We start from the raw sequence: 21,729 nt of genomic DNA on the forward strand, positions 1-21,729 counted from the left end.
ATTTTCTCTGCTGGTTGTAAATGTAAATGCACCAGCACAGTATAAATAAATTTCCATGTCAACAACAAGGTTTCAGCAAGCATTTGTGAGTCATGTGGAGTTAAAGTTGACCCAGAAAATAATATGGGACAAAACTGCCTGTGTAGAAGGAGATTTTAAACCATACTGAGCAATTGCAACCTTTGCATCTTTTATGATTTTCCAATCAAATAGAACCCATTGATTAGGTCCACCCCCAGCCCCAGCAATAACCGGAAATGCTGTGGGAGCTGCTATGATTTCTCCCTCAATTAAGGCATTGCAAATAATTCCTCGCCATGTATTCGGGGGGTCCGTTGTTTCTGGAAAGGTGGGGATCGGTTCCCTGGGAGGTGGAGAAGGTAGAGGTATAGGTGTAGGACAAGGAAGGGGCAGAGTTAAAAAAAAGAGGGTTTGAAGGAGGAGGAGGAGGAAGGGGGGAGGGGGGGAAAGGGGTGCATCAAAGGATGCGGCTGGCGGTTTTTCTCGCTTCACAGCAGCCTCCAGCTGTGCCAGCTTTTCTATTACTGACCGCAACTGCTGCGAAGTGAGCTCCGGCCCCTCTTCATGCTCTTGAGGCGACCCGGGCGTAGACGAAGGCAACGGAGGGTATATGCTAGGTGTAATTTGTTCATGTTTAGCGGCGATATCTGGGGGCTGTTTTTTCCTAGGCAGATTTTTACTTGCTTCCTGATTCTGTAGGGTTTCCTTTAAGCGTATGGTTAGGGAGGCTTGGGAACTGTCAGATGGCTGATTAATATCAGCAGTCCCAGGGAGTGGAGCAGAAGTCAAGGGCACAGGAGCAGGCGGACAAGCTCCAGGAAAGCCAAAAGTTTCTCTCACTGCATTATGTTTTTCTCCCCATGTTTCCCCTTTGCTTGCGGCTGGAGAGAGAGCAGCAAAAGCAGACGCAGACACTTTACGATCTGCTTTCATTTCTTGTAGAGTTGTCTTAATTAATTTCCATAAAGTTGCAAGACCTTTAACTTCTTTAGACCCATCACTAATTTCATCCCATAGGGAGGTTCCGATAGCTTCCCAGGTACTAAGCTCAAAAGCTGTACCCACACTAATTAAAGGTTTCTGTCCTTGTTCCATTGTAAAAGCCGCTTTAAACAAGCTTCATCATATTTTATGCCTCTCTTAGAGAGAATATGTTGAAGGAGATTTAGGACTGCTTCTTGCTCTTTGTCCAACCCCATCTCCTTCTCCGACCGCTCACCTGATTAGGGCGAGATTCCGTTTTTCTATTCACTTGTGCGCACTTCCTTGTCTTCCCAGCTCAGCTGAGGCTTGTGTCATCCTGCCGGGGCAGCAGGGATTGTTTCGGCCGGCTTCTCCGCTCCCTCTCTCCATCGGCTCCTGTCATAGAATTCAACACCGATCCGAGGGTCCCTGTTCGGGCGCCAATTGCGGAGGCTCAGGACATCGCACACAGACCAATGTGATCAAGTGAAGCCCCTTTACTAGAGCATCAGACATCATTTTATACATTGGTTACATCCGTACATGCGTTTAGCTATTTTACTATTGGTTACACACATTATTCACGTACTGTCCACGCGTCCAGTTACACTTAATGATTGGTTATATCAACACTGTACACGCGCATAAACATAAAACATAATTGGTTATACTAACTAAAACACGTGAGACTTGTCTCAGTCTAATTGGTCAAGATAAACTGCCGAATTGAGGTTGTTTGTGCCAAGTTCTCTTTATCATGGAATGCGCACCTGTGTTTTTCTAATTGGTATCTTTCTTTTTTTTGTCTTCTTGTTTATTCTGTTCAAGGCCTTCTAAAGGCGTCTGGAATACTCTTGCGACCGTTAGCTAAATATGTTCCCACAACATCCTCCCAGATCCTGTCCCTGACAAGCAGCTTGCTTAAAGCACCCTCCATGGTGCAAGCTGTCTGGAGACCTTGGAAGCACTCATTGCTCTTGACAAGCTGTTTCTCCATCCCTGTGCTTGGCGTATGGAAGCTGCTCTCAGTACTGATGCTGGCAGGTCTGAGGCCTTCTGTAAAAGCTCTGAGTTCATCTACTGGCTCTGGTTTTCCCAGGCTGTGCATCAAATATGGCTTTGTTGAACCTCAAGTGAGGGTCTTGTTCTTGTCCAGGTTTTTGCTCTGAAACCATTCAAGTGCTGAGGACTGGGATATTGCAAAAGCATCATGTTTCTGTTTGGGCTTCCTGGGGAGGGATTACAGGCATGCAAGACCTGTTGAGGAGCTCAGTCTTCTTTGGGGATGCTCTCTGTGGGACAGGAGGACAATTTCTTTGAGCTACCCATATTTCTGGAAAGGTTACCCACATATGCCTTCCAGCTGAAATACTGCTTAATGGCACTCGGGTTTTGTTGGTTTGTTGTTTTTTTTTTAAAAAAAAAAAGCCTGTGTGTGTGAATAGCTGAGTGCTAGTAGCTAATATACAGTGAATAATCTTCTCCTGGTCAGTGTAATTGGTCTTATAATTAAAAATGCCCATTGAACATTACAAAAATTGGTTCCCTTGAAGATTCAAGTGCTTGCTGATGGATTCCTGGCTGATAAAATACCTTCCTAGCTTGCTTAAATATTAAATCCTCTTTAAAATGGCATTCAGATTACCTAGTGTGATTTCTTCCAATTAATCAGAATTGTCTAAAGTGTGCAATTTTTTTCTTAAAAACTAGGATCAGAAGTTCATGGAAACATCTTCTGTGTCTTGTTTAAATGAGTTAAAGCTACTGTCATGTCAGGTTGAGAGTTTCTAATATTATTTTTTCCTCATTCAGATCTTTGTACATCTTAATGACATCGACTCTGTGGTGGGGATTCCTCTTTTCAGGTAGGCATTCTCCTCACCAGATTTGTCTTGGCAGTATCAGAACAGGCGTAATTTCTAAATAGTCTTGCTGTCTACTGTGAGTATTTATCTTCTGGTTTAATATTCACTGGACTGTCACATTAGTTTTGTGGTCTGTCTGGAGCTTATCTGAGCACATAGGCCAGACTTAGCAGTGAGTTATGGATAAAAGCAGACTGTGGTTTCTATCTGTCTGCAGATCTGTCCAGTTCATTTGTTCTTTCATATTACATGGGCTTTTCTGGGTAGTTGTACTGTTATCTTACATTGATTTTTTGCTGTCTCCAGGCTTCCATTGGCAAACAGAGAGTATATCAAAACAGCAGGACTGCCATCAACAATTGCTTGGGCCATGGCATTTCTGGCTGAAATCAGTGTAAGTGAATGTTCATGGTAAAGATATAGAGTCCCGAATGAAGGAGGCAGTTGCTGTTCATCAGAGCTGGAGCTGGAAGCTTTGAAGAAGTGTGGTGATTTTAATGCCCCATCCTCTAACGCATGTGGACAGGTTTTGCCTTATCTGTGATCAGAGTGCGCTGTCACCTGCTATTCAACCTGATATCTACTGTAATCCCAGGTCCTTCTCAGCAGAGATGTTATTCCTTGCATGAACATATATGTCTAAATGGCAAGATTTTTTCACTGTTCAGGCTTCAAACCTTGTTTGGGGTCATTCTCCCAAGGGAAAACAGAAGCAAGTGTGATGTTTTCCACAGATTAATTTGGTACCAATATCCGTCTGCAGTCCAGTCGTAATTTGTTTCCCTAAATGTCACCTCATGGCTGAATGCATTGATGCATTGTCTTTAGTGAAACTATTAATGCTTTTTACTATACCCTCTTACAGGGTAAGTTACTTTGGCCTGGTAAACCAGTGATTATTGTTACCTACACTGGATTCAGTGGGAGTATGTAGGTGATCTGTACATCCCCGAGTAAGCTTTGTCCTGGGAGAGGAGTCTGTCTTGCTTGGGATGCAATAACCCCTTTATTTTTGTAGTCTGGTGCCTTTGTGCTGGATCCCATGTGTGGGCTAGGAATGATACTGCTGGAAGCTGCCAAAGAGTGGCCCATAAGTTTCACAGTCGCAATGGGCAGGACCTTTGCAAGATGGCTTGTAGTTGCATCAAGAAAAATCTGTGCAACAGTTATACCAAAGTCCATTACTGGAAAGCTGGAACCAAACTGGTCATTCTAGACAGTTGTTAAAAGTGTTTAATACAAATATTCCTCCACAGGAATGTAAAACAAAGTCGTACATACTTACATGGGGGGGGGGGGGGGGTGCTGGGAGCCCTGGATTATACCGCGGGGTTTGTGTGAGGCAACTAAGGACTTCTAAAACTGCCTGGACTTATCCTGGGAACAGAGGTGTTAATGGGACAGTAGAGTCAGTTGTCGGTATTAGAGGCAGCATGGCTGTCTGTAGCTAGCTGGGGTCTTGCTGTTAGGACATAGCCTCAATATTTCTGTAAGTTACAAGCATCTTGAGCATACTAGAACATGAAAGGAGTGAAGATAGCACATACTTCCCCTGTTCCTCTGTCCTCTGGGTCTGTGTATTGCTCTGTGTAATGGTAGTTGATCTCCCAGCAGGGGGTTTGTCTTGGAAGAGCTGTGCAGCAAGGCAGTTCTGAGAAGGGTTTATAAAATAAATACACCTGTTTGTCGACAAAATGACTTTTCTCTTTTTCTCTGAACAGGAAGCCTGTTGCTGGGGTGCTGATATAAGTGATTCACAGTTAGATGTGAATACTAGGACTGCAGGCTTGATGGATAAGATTGAGTTACTTAAAGATTCTGTGAAAGATATGTCTGTAGGCTTTCCAAGTGAGACATATTTCCAAGTGGTTTCTGTCATTCTGGGATTGTACAGGTAGTGTAGGTTCTCTTGAGGTGATGTGTAGTAGAGCCAACTCTCAACAAATAGCTGACTAGTGACTCTGTAGTGCTAGTGCATGTACAACTATTTGTTCTCCCCTCCCCACCCCCGGGAACTTTGGCAAGAATAAACTCAGCAGAAGACAATGAAAATAATAATAATTGTCAGACGTGGGCAGTAGTTGTCTGTCTTAATGGTAAACTTGTGAATACCACAAAGAGTACATACTATGTGACAGTTCTTTGTGTTTAACGGGAACACAGCAAGGACAAATCCAGATAAGATGTTGCTTGTAACTTAAATGTACTGAATGAGTAATAGTGGTGACTCATTAAGCTCAGTTTTGAATTGTCAATGTTTTGCAGTAGGAATATTTTAAATGAAGATACCTTTCTCCTGGAAGAGGGAATCTGTTTGCTCTCAGTTCATGAGCTAGTCTGGGGAGAAGGTAATAATTTTATGTCCTTATTCTGGACCTCAAAGCCTCAGTCTAAATTAGTCCTATATGAAATTCATGATAGACTAAAGCTGGGGGGTTTTGCCGTGCGTGGATGGTGAAGTATGTGTATTTTTTTTTACCTTGCAATATTTATTTCTTACCAGAATGGTAAGAAACTTTATTTCTTATTGACATGAATATGTATAGCTTTATTTCTGACTTAAAAGCTGTGATTGGCCTTGGCTTCTAGGATAATGGAAAGTAGTTTGATGTCAAGCTTTTCTAATACTGAATGAGTAATTAGTGTCTTTGTTGATGGTCAGAAGCTGTTATTTCTGCATATTTTGAGAACGACTGTAGGTAACTTGTCCTTCCATTTGTAGATAAATTTGTTGTGCTGCAAGTGTTGATCCAAGGATGGTCCAAGAACCATCTCCAGCTAGTTCTGGGAAGGCTGGCGTAGAATCACAGTGCAGGGTTTAGGTGGGAAGGGACCGCTGGAGGTCTTTAGTCCTGTAGTCTGCTCGGAGCAGGGCTAAACCCAAAGCTGGGTCAGGTTGCTCAGGGCCTTGTCCAGTCGAGTTTTGAGCATCCTGAGAGATGGAGAACCCATAGTCGTCCTTTCACATGCTGGCTATGCTCTGGGCAGCACAGCCTGGTATGTGGCTGGCCTTCATCGCCACAGGGGTGCAGTGCTGCATCATGGTCAAGAGAACTGACTATTCCCAGGATGCAGAAGCTCTGGGGAGGTACTTCAAAGACACGAGCTCCGACAGAATCCAAGTGATTCTGGCTGTAACTGGATTCTTGTGGGGGAGAAAAGGGACATGGAGAGAGATTTAACATGTGGTTCCTTGCCATTCATATGTGCATATCTGAACATCTGCGCTAAGTAAAGTGCTTGCAAGTTTAGCTCTTTTGCATTTTGCTTGTAAAGATGTACTGTGTGTTGAGAAGCAGCAATCAGTTTGGAACCATGCACTCCCCTGTTAGGATAGTCTTACTCTCATACTACCAGTAACAAACATATCACCAGTAACAGGGAATCTACAAGCTAAACCACACTCTCATGCATTTGTCCCTTCCCAGTCTGCATTGGGTTGGTGGCTTCATAGTGCTATTTGTGAGGATAAGTACAGAGGGAGCTATGAATCTGGGTGCATAACCTGCGAAAGAGCTGGCAGGCAGTTTTGTAAGGTGAATGGGGGCATAGCTGCTTTTCATTTTTCACATAGTCAGATGTGAAGACCTGCCTTTATTCTGCCATGTTGCCATTGCCTTCAGAAAGCTTTGACACTGTGATTTCAGATATTCTGTTTGGGAAGAAGTTCAAGATCACAAAAGACATACAGATCTTACTGGATGTTCTCCAGGAAATGGAGAGGTATGTGTGGCCTTTGACACGCTTGGAGTTCGGTGTAAATGTCATTATGGTTTGTGATCCTAAGTGTTCAGCCACTTCAGGTTTGCTTTATTCCAAACACTCTCCAGCTCTGTAATCTGATCCTGTGCAGTCTGTGAAAGTCTGAGTCCTTTACTTGTCCCTTAAAGGCTGTTGTGACTTGTCTTGCGAGCTGCAGAAGTGCTGATGGCAGCACAAACTGACAAGGAATGACACTGTTGTGTGAGGCACACTCACAAATATTCTTTATGAGGCACGATGGTGACAGAAAGGAGAAAGGGGAGAGGATGACCTAGACAAACTTAACGTATGGCCAGGCAAATAAAGCAATAATCCTTTCTCAGTTCAGGTCTGCTTGTATAAAGATCATAGGCTTTCCTTTTGGGTTTCCAACCAAGCTTTTACCAGCCTGTGTTGGCAAGGAGAATCTCGGACCAGAAAATGGTGGTATGCATTTTCATTTCTTTTAGTATATACTGGCATATCCAGCTATCCACGTGGTCTGCTTTTACGTGCTTCCTTTCATCTCTCACCCTGTCATTTTGTGGCAGAGTTGAGTCAAGCTAATAGCGGGCTGCTGCTAACAGGCAGTTCAAACCATCTGCGCCTTTATTTCATTTCCTGGCTGAAAACAAGCACTTTCTGTAGGATTGGTCTTCAGTGGGTGTTGATCTTGCTCACCCAATGCAGGAATGTGGTGGGAAGATGCGGAAGAAGGTGAGATAGCTTCACAGAATGGCAGGGCAATCTTAGGTCAGCTTACGCTGACCATCTCTCCCTTTGGCCGTGCTTCTCTTCTGGTCTTACTTGCTCTGCTGGGCCATCCTAAGCAAAATATTTCCTTGGGAAGGTGGAGGAGAGGAAGGGACCATTACCATGAGAGCTCCACCAGTAAGACTGTTCAATCCACCTGCTGTGAAGAGAGCCAGGATAGCCTTTTTTTTCCCCTGTTTCAAAGCCAAGTGTAATGTTTCCTCATGTACTAAGAAAAATGGATTGCAAACAATGGTTAATTTTCCTCTGTTTCCTGAGTTTGAAAGCCATTAAGGATCAGTGGAACATGGAAAGGGCAGACCTTTTAAAGTTTCTGAAGGGAAAGGCCAGCTTCAGAATTGCCTTACCATCCTGAGAAGCTCTTGCTGCCCTGGGAAACTGTTCCTTTGCAGACTGGTGGAAGGCTCATGCAACCCAAAAATGGGGTTTGAAGGTGATACTGCCCTTAATCCTTGGAAGAATATCAAGAGCGAAAAAAATGGTTCCATATTCCTTGCTAACCCAATGGAAAGAACTCCTGAGGTCAGAAATGTTTGGGAGTCAGGCCCAGTTCTCCCATTTAGGAAGAGTCATGATGATAGGGAATTTAAATTCCGTTTGGAGATGTAGCTTACTGAGTTGAGCCACGACCCTTAACATGCTTAGGTGTTTTATCAAATGCAACTGGCACCTGAAGTGTCAGCAGTGTTGAGTTCTGCACAGATGAAAGAATGCTAGGCAGGATGAACACCTAACCTTTATTTTTCCTGCAATTGCCAGAGTATTATGTGTGGGAGGGACTATCGTATTGCTACTGAACCAAGATCTCCATAAGCACATGGATGGCATTACCAAGTGTGGTGAAAATGACTCTCCTAATACCTTTTCTGGTGGCACAAGTGAAACTGCCACTGCAAAAGCCCTGAATATTGATGGGAATTCTTCTTCCTTAGTGAATGGTGTTGAAGAATCCTTTTTCAGCAGCAGACAGACACGTTTTGGGTCTCTGGTGCCAGATGGTGTCTATGGAGTTAGTTTTGGAGAGAGGGATGCTTTCATATACAAATACGGGAAGATTTCTACTGCTGGGACTTAGTAGCTTTCTTACACTGTGCCTAAGTGAAGTTGAATCCTGATACACTTGAAAAGCAGCATGGCAGTGATCTGGTGGAACCCTACTGATTTGAATGAACACTGTGCCATTTGTTAGCTCACCTCACTTTCTTTGGACATCCTAAGGCGTTGCTTTTCTCTCTTTGGTTTTTAGGAGAGGTGGAATGCTTACTGGCATTTCAAATGTTTTTACTGTAAAATACTGTAATGAGACAAGAGTCCTCAAATCCTTGTTTAGGCAAAGTCTTTCATCATTGGAAGGAGTTTCTTTGGGAGAGAAAGACTTCATTTGCAGAACTGCAAAAACAAATGTGGTAATATTAAATGTAAATGGATTTTCACCTTCAGCAATGTTTTTAGAAGGCACATCTTGTCTGAAGAAGTCTCCAGCTCTTTTTGAAGGCTGGATGTATGCCTTGCAATATTACTTTAAAGCTAGTTTCTGATGAGTTTGAAGTGTCACTATTCAGATCACTTGGAGCGGAAAATAAACTATTTTCTCTGTTAATTCTTTGCACCATTTGCATGTGTCTAGTGGGTATGCTTTAGCTTTTTAGGGTGAAGAGACTTATTTCTATCAACAATATTGCTTTTCCTCACTTGGTAATGTTACTCCAAGGGCACGGTGTAGAAGATGGAAAAACTTGCCGAGTGGATGAACAATGAAAAGTGACTTCTACCTGCAGGGAAGCACATGGGAAAATTCTCGTGAAAAGAGAGAGGTCTTAGCAGTTCTTTTAGTCTATGCAAAAGGTATTGGGGGGGGAATAGTCTAATTCAAGGCTTTCCTATGGCTGCTGAGCTGACAGTGAAGTATTTTTATAGAGAATTACTGCAGATTGCTTTCAGTTGCTATTTTGGACAAGCATTTGCAACTTGGCAAGCTGGGATGGACTCGTGCATTGTGTTCCTCTGCTATGATTAGTACAGAGATATGATTAGTAGTGTGTCTGGGGTTTGGGTTGGGGTTTTTTTTTTTGCTTTCTTTTGTTTTTTCTTTATTCTGACAGGGTGCTTTGTCTGGGTGAGGGAAGAGACTTTAATGTTAAGGCTAATTGTATTTCAAGAGACTAAAACTTGCTGTTGTTCAGAACTGCTTGTGGAGCCCCCAAAACTTTATACAACGCTGAGGTGTCTTTTCAATACAGTTGTCACACCTGTGGGAAGGGGCCTCTTGTGACCTCCAGCCTCCCCACTGGAGCAGGCCTGTTGCCAATGCTAGATCACATCAGCCGGGGCTTTCATGCACAAATACAGGGAGATCTCTACTGCTGAGAATCAGTAGCTTTCTTGCACTGTGCAAGAAACCCCCAAGGATGGAGATCCCTGCCTCTCTGGGTACATGTCTTGGGAGACACCACCCTCCTGGGGGAGAAGCTTTCCTTATGTGTGAGCCTCCCAAGCCGTATCTGTGGCTGTTGTCCCTTGCTGCATCGTCTGACGCTGCAGGAGTTTGGCTCTCTCATGTCTCTAACTGCCTGTTAAGCAGTCACAGACTCCTGGAAGATGCCCCCCTCCCTCCTTTTCACCTGACAAGCCCAGGTCCCTCCCCTCACAGGCGCTGTGCTCCAGGCCCCTAACCATTTTTGCAGCCTCTGCTGGCCCCTCTCCTGTTTCCCCACATCCCTCCTGAACTGGAGGACCTAACGCCAGCCCTGAACCGAGGGAGTACAAATTGCTCTTCTGGCTCTGCTAGCCACGTGGCTCCTAGTGCAGCCTGTTTGTCTTATCTGTGATGGGAACATGCTTCTGGCTAATGGTCAGCCCATTGTCTGCTGTAACCCCAAGCCCTCCTCAGCAGGGCTGCCGCCCAGCTTGAATCTCCCAGCCTGTCTGAATGCACGGGGCTGTGTCACCCCACACAGACAGCTCTGCTCATCTCCTCCTTGAACACCACAAGGTGCTACTTCTCAAGTTGACTGAGGCTCCTCTGGGCAGAAGTTCTGTCATTCATTTAGGGTAGCCACCCCCTCAGTTTAGTGTCACCCATGGCTATTTGTGCTCTTCACCTGAGGTAGAACCAAGTTAAATCTTCTTGGTGATATATTAGATGTATTAACCATCTGAAGAGAGTATTTATGCCTTGGTCTGTGTATGACAAGACAACCACGTAAACAGGTATGAGCTGACTCCAACAGGACCTAACTGCTGAGAGACACTGCTCTGTGCTCGGCGGTAAAGCCAAGCAGAGAGATGCAGGGAAGGTTGGCCCCAAAGCTGTGCTTAGTGCTGATGCTGGTTTCTCCTGCCATTGCTTCCTGGCATCTTGATTGCTCCCAGATCAATTAATTGATCTGTTGGGGTTTGGTCTACTTTCTATGATTGTGTTTCTCAGCCTACTTTGGCACTGACTTCTTCTGCTGTCATTTAATTGATGGTTATTGCATTAAGGCAATACTTCTCTGTTTCACCACCCTTACCTCTCACCCTCCTTTCCTTCCTCTCCCATCACTTTGCCCTTCAACCAACCTTTCTCTCACATCTCCCTTCTTCTCTTCCCAGCTCACAATACTCTGTATCTGACCCTTTCCCCCCACCATTCCCTTTTGTGTTCATCTTGTACCATCCACCCTTACTGCAGAATTGGCTTCTACGATCGCTCTGCTCCCTCAGCAGGGTCTGCTCCGTTCCTGACAGAGCCTGTGCCCTCTGCAGGGCAGCCTGGGGGACCTTCCAGGGGCCTGTCCAACTCTTTCCCTGTGCCCAGCAGGTGTGAAACTGCTCTGGCAACAAACGCATGGATGCCATGCATCAAGGGCAGCAGTGGCTTTTAGGTGACGGCAGAGGATTGTAGCTTTGGATGAGTTGTGACAGATGCATCAACATAGCACTGAAGTCTCTTAATTGTGGGGACTGACAGGCCCTGTCACTTTGAGCGCTGCCTGATAGATCAGCACAGCGCTCTCATCTGTTAACTCATGTATCCCTGCCATTAAGCACTGGAAAATACAAATCCGCTCCCTTTCTTGCATCTCCCCATCCCTCTGTTGCCATGGGTGGGTTCTTGGCCCAAACAGGAGAGATTTTCTGGGGCTCTACCTCCAGCAAGCTGCACTGCCCTGTAGGGATGCTTGCTGCAAGCACTGTCCAGGCTACGACCCTCATGGTTTATGAGTTTTCTCTGCCTTGCAGGAGACACCATTTCCAAGCCGTGAAATTGCAGCTGACACAAATGTTTTTGACAGAGGCAGGTATTTTACTACAGATACTGTAGCTTGACAAATGCCTCATAACCAAGAGAGCATCCAGGAATGGGCAGGAGTAATTTAATCCTTCTCACAGTGCAGCTCAGGTGCTCAGAATGGAAATCCTGGTTATTTACAAATTACACGGGAACTTCATGTACAAAGGATACACAAAGAGACACAGATACACATTGATTTAAAAGAAAAAGGTCTGTGTGGGCATTTTGGAAGGAGAGGGGCACCAAAGCCTTCCTTTAGGGTCAGACGTGGAAGGTGCTGAATTAAATCATTTTAGATGATGCCCTGGGGAGGGGGGTATAATTCTGACTAGGATTCATTTGGCAACAGTGCTTTTTCCTTAATTTCTTTATGTACAGATCCTTGAAAAGTAGAAATAGCCCTAAATTATTTCAGCAACTTTTCTCTCCCTTATACCTTCCAGTGCAAATATCTTCCTCTGCATGGACTTGGCATGCTGAACTGAAGCATCTGATACGGACCCACCTCCATCCTCTGAGAGCTGTCTCCTTTTCAAATCTCTCTGCTGGGCAGCATGGAAGAACAGCTTGCTGAACCAGTAAAATGTGGTGGTCGGATTTTGAAGAATCAGACTTTTGTGCTTGGAATCCTGAGTTTAGTTTTCCCTTCACTTCTGCTTCTTCGAGTAAGTCCTGAAAAATACTGTTCAGCCATCACTGAAGGGTGTTAGTGGCAGGTGGGAAGTCATACGGAGGCTGCATAATGTTGCCCTGCTAACAAACGGGTAAGCTGTGCAAAGACACGCAGCTGCTACTGTAAACCCCAGACTGCACCAAGCAGAAAATACAGACCAGCTGTATCCATGCTCTACATCACTGGGAAGATTAGAGATGAATGTGGGGAGGTGGTTAGGTCGTATGATATGCTGGCTGCATAAGTGCACAGAGATACAATGCAAAATGTTTCTGTAAATGAAATAATCATGTTGTTATTTTGAGATGTAGCATAGCATGAATAACAAAATAAATGTTAGGCCTTACTACTCAAATAAGTTGCACCCAGCTTTATTGGTATAAGTTATCTTGGGTAGCACACAGGTGATAATTACCAGCATTCATAAAGTTTTCCTGTATTACCCAGTTATGCAAGGCTAAGCCATAGCTCTGTGGTTGTGAATTGCATCCAGCAAACTTCTTGGTCGCGACTTTTAAGAATAAGAGAGTCTCCTCTGTGACTTCAGTCATGCCTGCCTTTCAAATAGAGCAAGGTAGCCAAAGCCTCTGTGATCAGATCTGACCCACGGAACGCAATTACATTGTGCAAGCTGGCGTGATGATGAATCCCCTCTGCGGGAGCAGAGCCTGCTGCACTCCTCAGAGCAGCCAGGGGAAATTGTTTTGCATGCGCTGTGTGTAATCCGATTTGGAGGTTATTGAGCAGGTAATCTACCTCCACAGGTGGCCCTCCACATAGCTCTGCAGGGGAACCGTTCAGGCTAAATCACTCCCCAGCTCTCTGCCGACACCCTTCTCCCAGCCTAGGGTTTCTCTTGGGTCACTTTTCCTTAAGCATTTTTCATTAGGCTGTGTGTGTTTTTCATTAAGCAGCTAAATTAGCCATGCACAATGAGCCTTTCCTCAGGCCTGTGCTTTCCACGTGTATTAAAAAAAATGTAGCGTTACAGCCTCTCAAATCAAAATATTTCCTCTGGCACAAGAGAAGGTGGTGTGCTTAGCCTCGTGAGTTTCGATGGTTCAAACTCATGTTGGATTCATGTTCATGGATTTTACTTTCCCTCCCCTCTAAACAACCTCTAATTTTATGACTAAGACTTTTTTTTAAAAGTATTCCCCTTTCCTACTTCAGTGTTAAAAGAAATATTTAGTCCACCATCAAGGACTGCCACTGCAGCAAGGGACCATTCCGTTCTGGAGAAGAGAGAGATCGCTATATACATAAAGAGGAGGGAGCAGTTCTTTTAGCCCCGTGGTCCTTTCCTGCTGCTGCATGAGGCCTAGAGCATTTTTCACGGGTTTTTTTGTTTCTAATTATTGGTTATTCCACTTGTATGAGTAAGCGACTCGCTTCATGCACGGCACAGTAACTGGAGATCAGAAGGGAAGGCATGCTCCACTTACTGGCAGCGCACGCTGCCTACCCAAGTGAAAACTGGTGAAGCCTTCATCCGTAATTAGCATGCTAGAACGACTCATTACCTGTCCCCAGGAACAGCAGACCTGCAATGTGCTGGGTGAGGCTTTCCTCCCAGAAGCAGCTGACTGCTGCAATGATGCACTCGCAGAGAAGAACATCTGCAGCCACGCGCCATGATCTTTCTCAAGTCTGTTTGCGACAAACCCAAGAAATTAAGAGCGGGGGTTACCGTGGACAAGCCTTCCACTGCAGGAGGAAGTGGAGGGACACCTAGAAATAGCCATGAATGCAGCTGCCCTGTGCCAGGCAGACCCACAGTAGGCGTAATCCCAGACCTGCCAGTGAGTACCTCCTCTTAAGTAGAAAGTGATACTGTAGCAAGGCTGCTACAAACTAGTGGTTTTGCAGTGGTGCTCTAAACTTCCCACTATCATATGAACCATATAATCATATGGCTTCAGCCATATGACCTTCAGGGTGTGGGTGCAGCATGGTTTTATACAGACACACTGTGATACGCTCTTTGTTCTCTGTTTCCTTCTAGAGTTTAAATTTAAAGTAACCTGGATAGACAGAAATGCTCCAGCTCCTAAATGCCAGGGAGTTTCCATGCAGACAGGCTCTGCCATAATTGTTTAGCACAGAGCTTCTGTCGTCAGCTCCTGTCATCAGCTTCTGCTACATCTCCTGCTGGACCTTCTCCGGTGACACCAGAATGCAGGTTTTCAAGCCGGTGTCTGCAGACCCCTGGAGAGGCAAGGGGGTAGGTGATCTGCCTGTGAAAGGTGGCAAAGAGCAGGTTACATTCAACAATCTTAAAAACCCTTGTGTGTGGTGTTCACACTTTCCTGGACCGACCATGCTGGCCTGCAAGTCAAAATGAGGGTGAAATTGCTGATGGTTGGGGGCCTGGTGGGATCCTGCCTCCTCAGCCCCCTCCTCTGCAAACTAGTGTCTCGCTGCATTTTTCACATGAAAGGGAGAGCAGGAGCCACGGGCCTCGCCAGGGAGGAGTGGGCCATCCTGAACACTTTACGGCGCAAATGCCATTCGTCTTGGTGGATCATCTTCACCAGGTTGAAGCGGATGTTGTGCAAACATACCAGCTAGGAAAAGTGGTACTTGATAGCAGTGCATCTCTGAGCGATGCCTGCCAGAGAGGAAGATGAGGTGTTCCCATACCAGGTAACCAAAACCAGCACCAGTCTCCCCTCCCAGTGCTGGGAATTACCCCCCTTTCCCGCAGCTAGTCCTTGTCACCTGCTGTCCTCCTCCCCATCCTTTTACCATCTGCTCGGCTCCTGCCCACCCTTTCTCCTCTGAGTAATCAGCTCTGCCCAGCTTCTCCCAGTACCAGCGCCCATGTCCTGGATCTTCCCAAGACCACAGAGGGCCAGCAGAACTCATAAAACATCATTTATTACACGGGAGCCTGACTTCTTCCCTCCCCCTTGCCCCTTCCAAAAGGATACTGTTTCTCTCTGAAAGACACATATGAGTATTTCCACACAGACATGTAGAAGCATGGGGAAATGCGTAGTACTGGGCTGCTGAGCAAAGGCAAGGCAATCAGCGTTTTTCCTCTCACACTATACTTGTGCCTCTCCTGGCAAAGACAGAACCTTCCCAGAAAAGGCCTGCACTGCAGCAGGAGAAACAGTGCTTTGACTAATGCAAAATCAGGCAGGAACCCTGCCTGCTGGGAACTGGCTATCACCAACTTCTCCCAAGCAGCCCATGCTGGCCAGTGGCAGTGTTGGCTGAGCCACGGAACTTGCAGGGGAGAGGGAAGGAGGGGAGAGGTGGGCTGGACCTCATGCAAGCTTTAATTTTTTGCAAGGTGTGGAGAGGGGAAGGAAAAAGCATTGCAGGGTTCTGGCTGGATTCCAGCTGCCACATGCTGCACCACCGATCAGTATACCCAAAGGGTCACCATCTGGCAAACACGATGGAGACGTGCCCTACCTCAGCCCTGCAGCCATCGCTGCCCTGGGGCACCATTTCCCTGAAAAAAGATGTTTTGGGGTTGTGTGGCGGGGTTTTGGTAGCAGGGGAGGGACTGCAGTGGTGGCTCCTTGTGAGAAGCTGCTCGAAGCTCCCCCGGCTCGGAGCCGGACCCGCCGCTGGCACAGGCCGAGCCCCTCAGCGACGGTGGTAGCGCCTCTGGGAGAACAGATTTCAGAAGGGGAGCCTGCAGTGGGGGAGGAAAGTGGAATATGAGAGAAACCCCTGTGCAGACAGCAAGGCCAATGAAGAAGGAGGGGAGGAGGTGTGCCAGAGGAGGGGATGCCCCCGCAGCCCATGGTGAGGCGGCAGGCTGTCCCCCCCAGCCCGTGGAGGGGAGCGGGGGAGCGGAGGCCGCCCAAAATGGCCGCGCCTCCATGGGAAAGCCCGCGCTGGAGCAGCCTGTGCCTGAAGGACTGCAGCCCGTGGGAAGGACCCACGCTGGAGCAGTTTGTGAAGGACTGTCTCCTGTGGGAGGGACCCCACGGTGGAGCAGGGGACGAGCGAGGAGTCCTCCCCCTGAGGAGGAAGGAGCAGCAGAGCCAAGGTGGGATGAGCAGACCCCAAGGCCATTCCCCGTCCCCCTGTGCTGCTGGTGGGGAGGGGGTGGAGAGAACTGGGAGTGGAGTTGAGGCGGAAAGGTGGGAGGGCTGGGGGGAAGGTGTTCTCAGGTTTGGGTTTACTTCCTAATATCCTTGTTTTGGTTTGATTGGTAGTAAATTAAATTGATTTTGTTTCTTCCCCAAGTTGAGCCTGTCTTTGGCCTGTGACCATAACTGGTGAGTGATCCCTCCCTGTCCTTGTCTTGACCCACGAGCTTTTCGTTATATTTTCTCCTCCCCATCCCACCACGGCGGCAGGAGCGAGTGAATGGCTGCCTGGCGCTTTGTTGCCGGCTGGGCTGAAACCATGACAAAAGGCATTTTTGCCTTCTGCATTCTTCACAGAGCAAATACCGGCAGGAGCTGTCACTGGCACCTTGCTCCTCAGAGGTGGCTGCTTTAAAAGGCAGTCTCAGGCTGTGCAGCTGCTTACAGATAAACTAGGAATGCAGTGCAAAGGCTCTCATGCTGTGTGGAAGCCCCTCCTTGAGCCAGGGTGCTGGGTGCTTGGCAGGGTGGAGGTAGGCTTGCTCAGCTGGACAGGGAGCAACCAGTGAAAGGCATACCAGAACAGATGGGAGTCAATGTCAGATACTACAAGGAAGTGGTACCCAAGAGATGCTGGCTGCTGTCAGGAGGGACCAGGGGATGGACAGCTGCTCTGGGGAGGTGTTAAAGAGGAAGAGAGCGTTGAAGAAGCCAAGTCTTCAGACTGTCAATGTCATGCTGGAAAGATTTATCTTCTTTTTTCTGCTTTTTTATGCTCTTAGAGTCATCCCTAAAAGTTTGAGGCTTAGCTCTTCTCCCCGGACATCAGGAGTGACTGCAACAGGAGTATACTAGGATGGGACTTGTGTACATGGGCCTCTCACATCTGGAGCAAACTGGGCCCTCTAAATTTAAACTTTTCTTCATACGCTTTCTTTGGGGCACAGCTTACAACTACTACCAACCTGCCCTGGGACTGACACAAACCGCAGCTATTCCCCTGACCAAGGCAGACTTCAGCATTCCAGAAACCACTTGCCTGCCTCCATGTCTGATCTCACCAGGCTCAAGCAGGTGCTCTGTGGCCCCTGTAAGGACACCTTCCATCTCACAGTGGCTCCAGTCCCATAAGTGAAAGGGACAGGCTGGCCCCAGGCCATACCTTCCCTCCACAGCACTGGCAGACGCAGCATCTCACCCTTTCATCTGGCATGGAAAGATGACGGAGGGGTGGGAAGAGGTCTCCAACCACGGCAAACTGCATTGGTGTCACCCAGGTGGAGCCTGCCAACACATGCCAGCTGAGGAGCCAGTGCTCCCACTTCAAGCAGTGGCCAGTATTTAGGGCTGTAGAGCACTAAGAGGCATTTCGGATCTAAGCAGCAGCAGCAGAATGGATGGATTGTGAATGCAGCTGGAAATAACAAGGCATCCAGCCTCAGCAAGCTATTTTCTGTGGCTGTGGGGTGCCACTGACTACAGCTGGGGCTTGTGATCCCTGGAGGCACAGAAGTCAAATGTCACAGCAAATCCCCCACCATGACCAGAAGAACTCTTAAAGCAAAAGCATTGGCTGAACTGTCACAAAAACGTTTAACACCCAAATGCAGTTTTATCTAATTTGATTGACGTTTCTGAACAGTGCTGAAGAGAAGCCCAGCCTGCCTCCCTGCAGCATATGGCTTGACTGTCCTACCATAGCCACATCTAAGGAATAGGAGGGAAAAGAGAAAGCAGAAGTCACCCCAAAGCTTAGGGAAGCAAATGGTGCCCAACACCAATTTGATCTGACCTGTGTCTGAAGGCAGCGGAGGGCACATCTCTCAGCTCCATCTGTCTCTCTTAGCAAGGAGAAGGGACACAGACACTCCTGGAGAAACGCGTGGGTGTTTTTACAAGAACAGGGGAAGCACAGGCAGCTGCCATGGATAGAAAGCAGGATTTAAGGGGAAAAATAACCCTGCTTGCTTCATTCATAACCATTTCCACCCAAGCAGAACTTGTCAAGGATGTAACATGGGAAAAACTATAACCCATTTCGCCTCTAATGAGATAAAAATGAAGACTGAGAGGCAAGAGCAGGCAGGTGACGAGGTTATTGGTGCTCCGCAACAGGATGTCCGTTAGCCTTTCCAGACAGAGCTCAAACTCCCTGGCATTTACTTCCATAACTCAATCAGAGCTGCTGCTACTCCTGAACTTCTCCCAGAGTCCAGTCCCCTTGGATCAGCTCTTGGAGCATCTGTGGCAGCCCCATCCAGCTAATCTATGCGTCCCGCCTGTCCTGGCTCTTCCTCAGCAGAAAGCAGCACAGCGTGCCCCAAAAACCTCGGTCACGTGCCAGGAAAAATCACAGTGGCCTGAATCTGATTCTGGCAGGTTTGAGACCATTTCACTTGTGAGAGCAAAAGTCATAAAAACAAAGCCAAGGACAGAATTGCATGGCCCAGGGCAGCTGGAGGGACAAATGCACCAACAGGCACTATGCAATTTCACAGCCATCACTGCTACACCTGCCAGAGCTCAACCCCCTCAGCTGCTTCTCTGCTCTGATAATCACACATTGAAATGGGGCCATGCACCTTCTCAGTGGAGAGAAGGGTCCCCCATGGCAACATCCTTGGCAAGGCTGGCAGGGGTGGTGAGCAGATGGTGCATCTTTGTGTTCAAAGTCCCCCCTTGACCCACTCCTCTTATTTCACCCATCAGTCACTGGCAGCAGGAGTGTGGTGGGAAAAGCCGTGCCTGGTTCACCCTTACAGAGCCCAAGAGGTGCCCTAGGAGCCACATGCCAGAGAGCCATGCTCCAGGGGTTGCACATCTGGGGAGAGGCCTTTCCACAGCTGTCTGGCACTTGTTCCCTGCATAGAGGGGGTGGGGGCCAGGAGTAGAGACAAGAACCCACATGCCTACACCACGCTGGAAACTCACGTGCAAGATGGGAGTGGAAGTGGAACTAGCAGTGCTGGTGTAAGAGGAAAGGCGGTGCACACTTTATCATGTGGGGGCATGCACAACACTCCAAAAAGTCACAAAATAAGGTGAAGCGGTCCTGCAGGTGAGGGGAAGACGTTGCGCAGCCAGGGTTCATTGGACAGGTATGCACAGATGCTGTGCCCATGGTGCAGGGGACTGGTGGGTGTGCAGCATGGTGCAGGTGCGGGCACATCCATAACGTGTGGTTCCCATGCCCCGCTGGGGAAGGACAGATACCCCACAAGAGCTGTCAAGGGCCCCAGGAGCTCCCGCAGGAGTTGGCACTGGAGGCTGCGGGCAACTGGGCAATGCTGGGATCCCAGCGGGTTCCCAGTTTTGTGCACTGGGGCAGGGAGCGCTGGGATCCCGTGCACGGAAGTGCCCTGTCCCAAGCCAGATACCAGGGGCTGGGCACCAGGGGAGAGGGGAGGTGGTCGCCGGTGCACGGGGACAGCGTGGGAGGGTCCCCTGGGTGCTGCAGGGGTCCCCGGCTGCCCGCACAGGGGCTGGTCAATCTGCGGGTCCTCAGCTGCATACGTGGGCTCCGGGGACGGACTGCGGTTCCGTGCTGGCTCTGGGGGGGGGCCGGCTGCGTGCTCGGGTGCTGTCTTTCGGGAGGGGGGGCGGATCCCGGTGAACGCGCACGGGGCTGGCGTTTTGGGTCCCCGGCTGCACGCACAGGGGCTGAACCCGGCGGGTCCCCGAGTCGGCAGCGCCGCTCCCCCCTGCGGACGAGGCTGTCGAGGCGGGAGTCGATGCCCAGTTAGCAGCGGGTCCGCCACAGCCCGGCGTGCGTGGCGAACACCGGCCCGGAGGGGGAAGCGGCGGAGCGGCAGCGGCGGCCACCCTCGCAAGCGCTGCCGGTGCCGCCGCGGGTCGGTCTCGTCCCGGCGGCCGGTGCCAGCAGCAGCCCCAGCGCGCCCAGGCTCAGGCACGGCCCCAGCACGGCGCAGGCGCAGGCGGAGGCGGAGGGAGGTGCCGAGGGCGGCGCGCTCCTCACACGCCCACCCTGGGCCGGGGGGCGGGGCTGGGAGCTCGAGGGGGCGGGGCGGGGGGCGGGGGGCGGGGGGAGCCGGGCGGGACCCACCGCCCCCGCCCGCCGGACGTCGCGTGGAGCGGAGCGGGTGGCCGCAGCGCGGCGGGAGCATGCGCAGGAAAGGAGGCCCCGCCTGGTGCCGGCCCGCGCAGGCGCAAGGGCCGCCGCGGAGGAGCGGGGCGGGGCGGTGCGGCGTACCTTGCGCCTGCGCGGAGCTGAGGCGCGGCGCCATGTTGCCGGAGCGGGCTGGGGGGAGGTGGTGAGAGCTCCGGTGTCGGGTTCTCTCCCCCACTCCTCCCCCGGCCTGGGGGGCCGCGGCCGAGCGGGGCCTTGCCCTGGCACCATGAGCGGCAGCGGCGGCGGGCGGGTGTGCGACCTGTCCCGGCGCAACCCCCAGGAGGACTTCGAGCTCATCCAGCGCATCGGCAGCGGCACCTACGGCGACGTCTACAAGGTAGATGCGGCACCGCGGTCTAGGTGGCGGAGGGGTGTCGCCGTCGTCCCCCCCCGGTGTGAGTTCCGTTGCCACGCAACCGGGTCCGTCCCCCCTCCAAAATCTGTTGCCAAGCGACGCCCCCCTCCACCCCCCCCCCCCTCCCGGCCCTGAGGGGGCTCCCGCCGTCGCGGGCGGCGACGTCGTCCCCCGTCCCCTCCTTTAGCGGGGTCTGCCCCGTCGCACCGGCCCCAGTCCTGGTGGGGGCGGGTGGGCGCCCGGCCTGGCCGCCCCCGGCTCCCCTGCGGAGGGGCCCTGCCCCCCGCGCCTCTCCCCACTGCAGGCCCGGCCGCGTCTCCCGCTTGGCCGGCCCATGCGAGGGGGCGACCCCCGAGGGCCGCCTCTGGTGCTTGGGGGCCGCCGGTGCGGGGCCGCGGCGTTTTCCCGGCTTCCTGCGGCCGTGGAGCCCGCCGGGAGCCGGTTCTTGCCGCTGCTGGGTGCCGGCTCGGGCGTCTGTTTCACGGGCGGAGCCTGGGGCTCGGCTCCCCTCCAGACCGAGCGGAGGGCTGTGGTGCGGGAAGCGCACGCTCGCTCGCTCGTTTCTAGCCCCAATGTCGCTTTAAATCGTGTGCCTGAAGGCGAGCAGGGCGGTTCATCCCGGCTGCTGCTCCCGTCGCTGTTTTGGTTGGAAATACTAGTGTTTTGTGCTTGCGTCTCTGTAAAACGTGAGGCTGACCAGTCGGAGGGCAAACTGGGGAGTCAGGAAAAGTGTCTTTTAGGATGAGAGTCTTTCATGAGCCTATCATAAATTCAGAAACGTAGGAAAAGCAAAGCTAAAGCAACAGTAGCTGAACATAAGTTTGGCTTTTGGGGCTTTATAGCCTACTTTGACTTTTTTCTCTGCTCTGCAGCTTAT

At 49.7% G+C, this 21,729-nt stretch overlaps 3 protein-coding genes across 15 annotated transcripts in view; 2 read left to right on the plus strand and 1 right to left on the minus strand.

The window, feature by feature from the left end:
• Window positions 1-317: 317 nt before the first annotated feature.
• THUMPD2 (THUMP domain containing 2) lies at window positions 318-8,439 on the plus strand. Its single transcript, XM_029997784.1, has 8 exons — window positions 318-349; window positions 2,084-2,117; window positions 2,797-2,849; window positions 3,156-3,243; window positions 3,868-3,943; window positions 4,575-4,676; window positions 6,455-6,572; window positions 8,124-8,439. Exons 1-8 carry the CDS (start codon window positions 318-320, stop codon window positions 8,437-8,439), a joined length of 819 nt encoding a protein of 272 aa, XP_029853644.1.
• Window positions 8,440-9,065: 626 nt separating this feature from the next.
• On the minus strand, window positions 9,066-20,612 carry TMEM178A (transmembrane protein 178A). Its single transcript, XM_029997798.1, is given in 9 exon segments — window positions 9,066-9,136; window positions 12,371-12,532; window positions 12,535-12,585; window positions 13,837-13,943; window positions 13,945-13,963; window positions 14,811-14,924; window positions 19,582-19,591; window positions 20,078-20,353; window positions 20,445-20,612. Coding segments are annotated over 9 exon segments (978 nt in total).
• MAP4K3 (mitogen-activated protein kinase kinase kinase kinase 3) overlaps window positions 20,579-21,729 on the plus strand; it is an 87,229-nt gene continuing 86,078 nt past the window's right edge. For 7 of the 13 annotated variants that reach the window (XM_030032241.2, XM_030032292.2, XM_030032249.2 and 4 more), the window contains exon 1: window positions 20,581-20,834. In XM_030032241.2, the coding sequence (XP_029888101.1) occupies window positions 20,724-20,834 (111 nt within the window). In that variant the 5' untranslated portion in view covers window positions 20,581-20,723. Of the gene's footprint in view, window positions 20,835-21,729 lie in introns of all 13 variants that reach the window. The other 6 variants (XR_003925953.2, XR_005933671.1, XM_041127769.1 and 3 more) reach the window with 3 other exon arrangements.

Source organism: Aquila chrysaetos, chromosome 2, assembly GCF_900496995.4.
Source record: "Aquila chrysaetos chrysaetos chromosome 2, bAquChr1.4, whole genome shotgun sequence".
NCBI lineage: Eukaryota > Metazoa > Chordata > Aves > Accipitriformes > Accipitridae > Aquila > Aquila chrysaetos.